The 10,261-nt window shown below is 29.7% G+C and overlaps 1 protein-coding gene across 1 annotated transcript; it reads right to left on the bottom strand.

The window, feature by feature from the left end:
* Positions 1 to 989: 989 nt before the first annotated feature.
* Positions 990 to 8,154, bottom strand: LOC18589678 (beta-glucosidase 12-like). The gene is made up of 13 exons (XM_007014752.3): positions 7,934 to 8,154; positions 7,762 to 7,831; positions 6,018 to 6,076; positions 5,845 to 5,920; positions 3,954 to 4,031; positions 3,772 to 3,859; positions 3,292 to 3,547; positions 3,080 to 3,195; positions 2,697 to 2,914; positions 2,583 to 2,614; positions 2,326 to 2,428; positions 1,320 to 1,428; positions 990 to 1,228 (listed from the first exon to the last, which is right to left on the bottom strand). Exons 1-13 carry the CDS (start codon positions 8,093 to 8,095, stop codon positions 1,060 to 1,062), a joined length of 1,536 nt encoding a protein of 511 aa, XP_007014814.1. The 5' UTR covers positions 8,096 to 8,154; the 3' UTR covers positions 990 to 1,059.
* Between the last annotated feature and the right edge of the window lie 2,107 nt (positions 8,155 to 10,261).

Below are 10,261 nucleotides of genomic sequence, written 5' to 3'. Positions count from 1 at the left end.
TTGCACAAGCTTCGCAAAAAAAAAATTTTGTGCAAAACAAAATGGATGTTTTGTACAAAATTAGATGTTCACAAATTCTTCGCATATTTGTTTTCCCATTTTTCGCCTGTTTGCAAGTGCACGTCAATGAAGATGGCTCATTAAGGGCATTTTTATCCCAAAATCTATTCTCGTGGTTAAAAACAATTAAAATTATCTGGAGGCATATTTTTAAAAACACGTTATTTTTAAAGGCTAAAAAAGATTTCCTTTTTCCTTATTGCATAAATCAGGTTTGATGCTAATAGAAGCCCTAACAAACTGCTTTGAAAATTTAACTGACATGCTAATGTTAGTGTTAATATAATCACTTTTCATAAAAAACAAAATTAAAAATAAATTTGCAGTAATTTGTCCTTCATCCTTGTTCTAAAGTAACAGAGGTGAGAGCCCTTTAATTGTTTGATCAAAATTAAATTGCCAAGTTTGCTCCCAAATTTTTGCCCAATAGTATTATATAATTATTAATATAATTTAGTTTAACAAAATTTTAATTTTACTCCAGTGAAATTTAATTAATATTTCACTTTGAACTTTAATTATCGAATTGGCTGTGCTGAGTCGATAGAGTTGGCATGTGTTTTGGTTCGCATATGATCGGTACTTGTGGAGTATGGAGGTTGTATTTGAGAAATATGTATGAGATTGCTCCAGTAATTGCAGAGATATCAACTGTGAGCATTTTTTTGCAGTGGGGAATGATCGTACAGGTGTTGGTTTTATTGAGCTTTTGTTGACAATGGGGAATTATTGTACAGGGGTTGATTTTTGATTGAGCTTGTGTTTTCTTGCAGGTCCTTATTCCTACTCTTTTGTATACATGGGTGAGGAGCTGTCTTTGATTCAGCTTCTTCACCCCATGAGCTATCAATGAAGTATAGCTTTTTTTCTTCTTTAAATGCATCTTTTATGTGACTTCTATTATCATACAATCATTTTACACTTAGAAATAGTTAATAATATTTTATTAATAAAAAAAGTTGTCATTATTACGAGATTCCAACATCGAGCATCATGGCTCTAATGCTTGAGAAAATTCTTGAACCAATGGGCAGATAGTTTCGGGTATCTTTTCAACCCATCTTTGTAATCAACAAAGTTGATGCCAAATCTCACGGTATAACCATTCATCCATTCAAAGTTATCCAACAAGGACCATGCAAAGTACCCTTTGACGTCCACACCATCCCTATGCATGAAGCAAAAACATGATAAATAATTATCTTTAGGACCGACGAAAAAGAGTGAGAGAGACATATATCAAAGAGAAAAGCACTTACTTAATTGCAAGTTGAATGAAGGAAAGATGTGCACGGTGGTAATTAATCCTCATGTTGTCAATAAGGGCTTCCTTCAGTGGCAATGTGGCATTGTTAACCTCATCAACGCCTACAATGCATTGAATTATATTTTTCATTATTGTCCGACTTAATTTTTTTTTAAATAAAGAAAACGGGAACCATATGGAATTAAAGGCTCTCCCAACAAGAAACAATAGCAAGAGTTTGTAAACATGACAAATTTTCCTATAGCTAATTATGAGTCTTTGAAATTGCTCTATCCAGTTTCTTGCTTCCATGTGTTATATCAATTTATGTATAAAAATGAAAATCATTATCTAATTCTAGTTTCCTTCCGTTCTATACATGAAATTCTTTCAATAACTAGGACTAAGTAATCAACATATGCAATTGTACTGCAAAGATGAAGGAATAGTGAAAATGAAAAACAGGAAAAAATCTGCATCTTTACATTTGCAAACACTTTTCCTTCAACCAAATACTAGAAGAAAAAGATCAAAAGAAAAATCAACTTAATTATTTATTACACCAAAATTATAATTTTACCCAGCTTATCTCTGTCATTTTTTTGTATCTCTTATATGAAATACATATGAGAAAAAAAAACATTTGAGTATTAGTTCAATGATATTCAACTTAAAGAGATACGAGAAGAGAGAGAAAATTTTCTTTTATAGAAAATATATTATTTTACTTTTAGTTAGAATAATTTTGTTAAAATTGGTGCTGCACTTTATATTAGTTTTTTTTTTGAAAAGCATTAGTTTGTTTATTAATAATCAATTATGATTTTACTTTTCTAAAATCGGCTTTTGTTTCCTTTTCTAACAAATAAAAGCATATAGCTAAATTGTCTAAAAAAAAACATATAGTAAATAGAAAAATTAGCAACAAAAAAGAGTCTTACATTTTCCTTCTCTCCTAATATATACACACACACACATTATAACATTATGTTAATGGAAAAGAGATAAAGTTGACCTACCATTCTCAGTAATATAGATTAAAGGATTGTTGTACTTTTCCTTTATATAAAGCAAAAGATCTCGAACACCTCTTGGATATACATAGAGCCAATTTGAACCTGCCTGCAACAATATTTCATGCAAGGAAATTGAAGAAAAAAAGATTTAATTGAGTTTTTAAAAGGAAAAAACTATCCGAAATTATTAATATGGGAAGACTAATTCTTATGCAATTTGCAAAACATGTGAAGTTAAGGTTGATTATTGTTGTCCTCACCATCTGGCCAATTGGAATACCATGACGCTTAGCTGCAATAAAGTGAACAAATAAGTTAGTCATTCGGAAATTAATCAAGGATCATTTGCTTAACATGCTTAACTGATGACTTACTGGAAAGATTAGCACGAGCATCTGTCAAGTAGCTTGGCTTCCCAGCATTAAGCTCAGGAGCATAAGCTGCATAATTTGCAGTGTAGTAGTTCAATCCAAGAAAATCGAACGACCCTTTAAGCATCTCAGAATGCTCTTCGTTAAATTTAGGCAGACGATTTCCAACAAGAGATTGCATGCTGTGTGGATAGCTGCCAATGGTTATTGGATCCATAAACCTGTGAAAATCGTATAAACATCCAAATTAATTACTACGACTGATATATGTTCATTTCTACGTCAAATAAAATAATTCAGAAAGATGCACCAAAAGTTAAAGCATGATGCAGAAAAACATAACATTAAATTAAGATGGACTGGAAATAGCAAAGGGTAAAACTAACCATCCAAACATAAAGTCCAGAGCTCTTAAAGCAGCATTTTTGTGGTGCCTTGCATTAGAAAATGGAACAAACCAGTGTGACACCAAAGTGATTCCGATAATACCCTTCTGAGTTGCCTGTTAAAATACAATTTTTTGTTTTGTTTGGATCAATATTTATGGCTATATATATGTTTAATTATTATTGTGACTGTCTTGCCTACGTTTCATCACCTGATAATTTTGTCTGTAGAGTTTGACAGCAGCTGCATGAGCGAGAAGCAGATAATGACCCACCAAATATGGCTCTGTCCCCGAATCACCACCAGTGCAATTTAGCTTCTGCCAAGCAGAACAACGGCCCGGTGCTAGAAACCCAGATGCATATCCGCCACTGCTGTAGCTCCAGGGCTCATTCAATGTAATCCAATGCTTTACTCGGTCGCCAAATTCCTTGAAGCAAACATCCGCATAATCTCGGAAGTCATCCCTAACAGTACGTATATACCATAAACAATTTAAATGGCAGTTCCTTATGGACTAAACATTTACTTGATGACGTTGCAGCTATCTATTAATTAATTACTGATGCTAGTCCTCCAAGAATAACAATCCGTTTTATGCATCAATTTATTGAATTACACTACATCACTGTTGATTGCAATCTAACATTGAAATGGAGGAAGTTTCCAACTGGAACTGCTAATTACTTACACAATACGAGGACTTAAGAAACCACCATACTCATCTTCTAAGGCTTGGGGAAGATCCCAATGGAAGAGAGTCACAAAAGGTTGTATACCTGCACGATTGTAAATCATTTATAATTCAAATTAAAAGCCTAAATTTATATTCACGGCAATTAATTGACAAGAAAAATGAAATTGAATTGAGACCATTGGCTAAGAGCTCGTTGATGAGATTGTTATAGTAACGAACTCCTTCCTTGTTCACACCTCCATTTAGCTTTCCTTCTGCAACAACAAATGAAAAAGATTAAATTGCCCCCATAAAAACTTTAACGCAATTTTCAACATAAGTCAGCCTAAATTCCCCCACTTTTGTGGCTCCTACAAGTGCATGAGAAACAAGGAGAATTAGAAAGTTTAGGGCTTGTTTAGTATCGTTTCCTGTTTTTTTTTTTTTTTTGTCCTTTGTTTTCTATTTTTGAAAATTTTGTACTTATTTTGTTTTATTTACTTTCATAATTTTGAAGCCTTAAAACAAGTTTGGTAAGTAATGTTGTTACATATGAAAACAAATATTTAAAAATGGTTGAAAATTTAACAATTCGATGCACAAAATAAAATTAAGAAATAAATAGTGACAATGTAATTAATAAATAAAACTATATTATTTACATGATATTAATTAATAATATTTAGTAATATTATTAAACATTAGTATTTAATCATATTAAAATTTAATATTATTCAAATAATACTATATACATAATATTGAATATTATAATTACATAATATTGAATATTATAATTACATAACATTAAATAATTTAATATTGAAAAGTATAATTATGTAAGACAGTATTACATCATATTACATAATTTAATATTAGATATTACATAATAATATATTAATTAAAATATTTTAAAATTATATATTCAATAATATTATTATATTATTAGATATTAAATGTTCAATTAAATAGTCATAATAAATTATAAAATTATAAAATTATTTAATAGTAGTGTATGACATAATTTCAGTTATATTGATTAATATTATGTGACAAAATAATATTTAATCATATAAAATAATAGTACATGGGGGATTGTTGAAACTTGAAAGACTTTATTCAAGACTCTAATTGGGCGTTTGGTTCATAGAATAGATAGAAATGAAATAAAATAACTATTTTGTGATAATAGAATAGTTATTTTGTGAGAATAGAATAGAATAATTATGGTTGGTAAAAATAACTTTGAAATAAAAAAAATAAAAGAATAAAAATACCTTTCTTTATATATATTATTATCTATTTTTATTTTTATTTTTTATTTAATTATTAACATTATAAAATAGTAATATTTTATTTATAATTTATTTAAAATATTAATAATTGATCATTTAAATATTAATATTTTATTTATAATTTAATCATTAATATTATAAAATATTAATATTTTGTTTATAATTTAAATGTTATTACGATTATTTGTTTTTTATTGTTTAAATATTAATAATTAATAATTTATTTAAAATATTAATATTTGATCTTTAAATATTAATATTTTATTTACAAATATTAATATGGGTAGGATTGTAAATTTTTAAACTTAAGAAGACAAATTTAATGTTAACAATTTTTGCAGCGATTTCATCAAACATGAAATAGCTAATTTCAAAGAAAATGTGAGTTTAATTAAATTTGACTTTTAACTTATTTTAAAAAATAACTAGTCTTCGAGAATAACTATTCCTTTTAGCACAATTGTGAACCAAACATGAAAAAAACTATGCATGAGAATAGAGGAGAATAACTTAACTGTTCCCCGTACCAAATGTGCAGCAATTTATGTTAAGAATCCTTTTGGAAGGAGTAGTTTTGAGATTTACTAATCCAGTAGTTAATAGGATGATGTAGATCCACCTTTGAACTTTGTAATAGAATAGGCGGCCCACTTATAATTTTATTAATTTTGATGTATTAAACTAACTACTACATTGATTTTACTAATCCAGTATTTATTTTGTGTGAAATATAGTGATCACATCACATCACATCAACATGAAAACTAATTGATTTGCAAGGTAATTATTGTCTTACTTGGCAAAACTCTGGACCATGAGATTGAGAATCTATAAGCATCTAAACCCATTTCTTTCATAATCCCAACATCTTCCTGTAAATGGGAAAAGAAATATGTCATCACTCCGTAGACATAGATCCAACGCCATGGTATACCACGAAACCCTTTTTCTCTCCTCTTTGCACCATACCTTATAGCGATGATAGGAATCAATTGCTACGTCTCCATTGCTGCCATCTGCTATCTTATCTGCAAACTCATGACCAAAAAGTTTTACTGAAATTGTAATCTAAGATTTACTAACATGCAGACATTTTTTAAATAATATTTAAATATTACACTTTAATTTTATAATTTAATGATATATATATACACACACGTAACATGCTTTTTAAGATACACACACACACACGTAAAACATGCAAACGAGTTCTTCACAAAACGTTAATTAAGGTGTATGATTGGATCTTATTAAAATGCTATTTAAAATTTAAATAAAATTACAAAATAAAGATATTATGTAGACTTTTCTACGATTCTTCGTAAGACAATAACCATGAAAGGGAAAGATAAAGAATAGGACAAGTGGAAGTAAAACGCCACAAACACAAAAGATGCTGTAGCTAGTGGGGATATCATTGATTAAAATTTAAATAAAATTACAAAATAAAGATATTATATAGACTTTTCTGTGATTCTTCGTAAGACAATGACCATGAAAGGAAAAGATAAAGAATACGACAAGAGGAAGAAAACGCCACAAAAACAAATGATGCTGTAGCCAGTGGGGATATCATTGATTAAGCAATTGATCACTCTGCACTCACCAAGTAAGAGAGGGTTTTCCTTGCACGTTAAAGTTTGTTCCCCACTTTTCATTCAAACGTTTTGCTTATTTTTTATGTCTTGTTGCCCACCGCCAAATTAAACAGTTAGTAATTATAAAAAAATTTCGTAGCGCCCGGCATTGTTCCTCGCACAGTGCCAGGCACTTCCTTTATCTTTTCTTCTTTTTGCTATAAAAAATATTTTCTTTGTTTTATGTCTTATCCAAGGTCAAATTGGTATAAAGATTTATAATTATTATTTTCACCTAATTAAAAAATATTAATTATATAATCAGAATGCTTAATTATGCCTCCCATTAGGCTTTCACTGTTTTTGATTCATAGCTAATTAGTTATTGACAACATGAATAAAACAAGAAAAGGATCGATGTGAGGGTAATCAGAGAATCTAAGCAAGCAAAGACGCATGTTCGTGGAAAGTAAAATTTCTTTTTCGGGGTCCTACGATATTAATAGGCAAACAACCTCCTTTAAAATTTTTCCTTTTGATTAAGGAATTCATATATGTAACTTTTCTCATCGTTTCTTTTTCTTTTGTTTTTTTCATGCACATGAGGAAATTCGAGAGAATGAAATATTCCAAACCTAGATCCTAACCCTTTTAAAAGGAGATAACAACACCTTAAATCAAGTTTTTATTGTTTTTATTTTATTTTTTGTACGTGTGTTTATAAAAAATCATGTAAATTGAAGAGTTTTTATTTTATTATTATTATTATTATTTTTTACATGTATTGTGTTTTGACGGGTATGTAGTGAGCAAGTATCTATGCATGTGAGAAAAGGATGAAGCTACAAAATTTTCATTCATCAAAATAATTGCTTAAAAGGAACATTTCAGTGGATCGATTTAAGAAAACAAATATACCTGTGCAGTTTTTCCACAATGAGATTATTTACTTAAAAAAAGAAAAAAATTTCCAAATCTTTAACTGAATTCCAGATGCAGTCATCTTGGAGTTGTTCTTGCCATGAAAATTTCTACCATTCCCATTTTATTAATGGAAGCTATCTTATGATTTTTCAAAAAAAAATTGTGAAAAATAAAATGAAATTAAGAAAAAAGAGGCATCTAGAGAGTGAGACCTGGATACTTGTGAGTGTAAGTATCCCATATGCTTGGGCCTCTGCCCCCTTCTTTAGCTGCACCTTCATACTGAGACGATACACGCAAACAGGAAAAGTATACGGTTGAAGGAAAAATCTCGAAAGTTAGATTTAAGAAGAGGAATCAACCGATAGGATTAATTAATTTTACCTGGTAAGATGATGATGCTGTTCCGAAGACGAAACCAGCCGGAAAAGTTTTACGACTGAAGGAAGGATCCGTCACCTTGGTAGGCGTAACAGCTTTACTACTAGTGACTAAGGCAAGAAAAGCCCAAAGAAAAAGATGAAGACGATAGCCTGGAATTGCCATTTTTGACTTGGTTTTTCGTTGTTGAAGGATCTAATTAGCCGGCCTTAATTATAAAGAGTGGCGCAAAAGTCACCGAAATGACAGCTTAAATTAAGACAAGTAATATTATTTTGATTCTCAAGTTAACAGCCAAAATGTGGCATTGATTGTTTAACATAATATAATATTATAGGTAATTAATGATAATGGGGGGAGGGGGTAAATTCAAAATGTCCTGGAAAACCACAATTCATTTACTGAATAATTACTGAGTAATTATTGCTAATTAGCATTTTTTTAATGCAAATTATTAGCTTGTGGTGTCCACATTTATAAAGCCTTGGAAAAACCATTTGATAAAAGTGTTACTGTTTCCCATCGAAAGCAAAGTTTTATCTTTTTCTCGTTTCCCCTTCACCTTAATTTCTCCAAGACTTGAAAACTTGTTCGTAATCTCTCCGGTCGTGTCCATCCATTAACCCCCAGAACTGATTACACACTTGGCATGATTTTATTGCATTGGAAAGACGAACTTTGGGATTTCAAGCTGCTCCACAAAATATATGTGTGATCTATCTTTAAGGTCATTTCCTTATAAAATAGTCTTTTAAGAATTAGAAATAGGCAAGAGAGATAAATATTTATGATATAAACTTACCATGGTTTCTAGATATTTAAAAAAAAAACAGAAACAAATCAGATTAAATGACCCCAATTCTCCCTAGTTAAGCTAAGATAAAGAAAAAAAAAAGAGCCAATAAAGCATATGAAAAGGGTCAGCTTTAAATATTTAGGAGAGTTTGGAAGAATTGACAATATATATCGGAAATAAGGTCAATTTATAAACTGCCTGTTAGGCCGAGCTTCTGGAATCTGGAGCAAGGGGTAAAAAGCAGAAACTAGGTCATACAAAGTTTCAGAAACACCAGCCATATTAAAAAAATAATAGAGAAATTTAATATATAAGAAATATTTATTTTAAATAATTTCAACTTGAGTATCAATCAGGCCAAACAAGTCGATAACCTTATAGAGACTTCAGCATTTTATATTTAAGGACATTAATTGTTGGTACTCCTTAGTCAAGAGGACTAATCTACGTGGTGGTCCTAATCTTCAATTTCTTCCTTGTACGAAATTATTTGAATAAATATAAATTCCTGATCATCTCATGTGATGAATTTGAACATCACAGTTTTTTATTATTTAAATATAAAGAATACTTTTTTTTAAAAGGGAAGACTACAAAAGCTTTGCTGGCAGCATATATAACAATATAATAAAACCGCTAATTATTAATAATTTTCAAATGCCATGGAAAGACTGTAACTTATGACATTTTGGGAATAATTCAAGTTCATTTAAATTTTTATTTTTTAAATATAAGAGATAATAAATCGAATGATTTTCAATTATGATAAAGTAAGATTAGTTTTTCCCTTCCTCTCATATGGTTAATTGGAGAAAAGAGTTAAACCTAAAAAATCTTGTTTAAAGTAAGATATGATTGTTTCTTTTTTTCAAAGGAACTATAAATCAAACCAATAATGATAACTCTAAACTAATAACTTTTGAGTAATAAAAAAGAGCAGGATTTAGATGAAATTCTTCCTCTAATATAATTATAAATGGTAATTGATACTGTAAAAGATGGCTAAGCCTAGCTAGTATAAATGATGACAAATGAAATCACCATCAGACAAGTCGAATATGAGGAGATGGAGAACATCATATTTGACGGAATACGAAATGTTATAACCTTAATTAGACCGCCGTTGCAGTCAACGGACTTTTCATGTAAACAATTCGTAATTAATAATTCCTCACCAAATTTGATTCATTTATTTTAAACAGCTAAGGTTCTGGTATTGCCGCATGTGCTTCTCCAGTTAAAGTATTAAATCGTAGACGACTGAGTATTAATTACAGGACAAGAAGTGCAAAACTATTTTATAGCTCTCCGATCTCATTCCTTTGTCGTGTTATATGACTTGTATAAAATCCTAGCAACACTTTGGTTTGATAATTTTGGTGCTTTGGTGCTATCTGATAATAAGAGAGTTTATTATCAATATATACATTTTCAACTTATTCACTTTAAAATTCTTTTTACAAAAACTTAAGTAGTCTATACAAAAAGAATTGTATTCAATTAAAATTTTATGGTCAGATTGGATCGTTTCACCC

This window comes from Theobroma cacao, chromosome 9 (assembly GCF_053813885.1).
Source record: "Theobroma cacao isolate CCN51 chromosome 9, ASM5381388v1, whole genome shotgun sequence".
Classification (NCBI taxonomy): domain Eukaryota; kingdom Viridiplantae; phylum Streptophyta; class Magnoliopsida; order Malvales; family Malvaceae; genus Theobroma; species Theobroma cacao.
The sequence above is the reverse complement of the archived record's forward strand: the minus strand, read 5'-3'. Positions and strand labels throughout refer to the sequence as shown.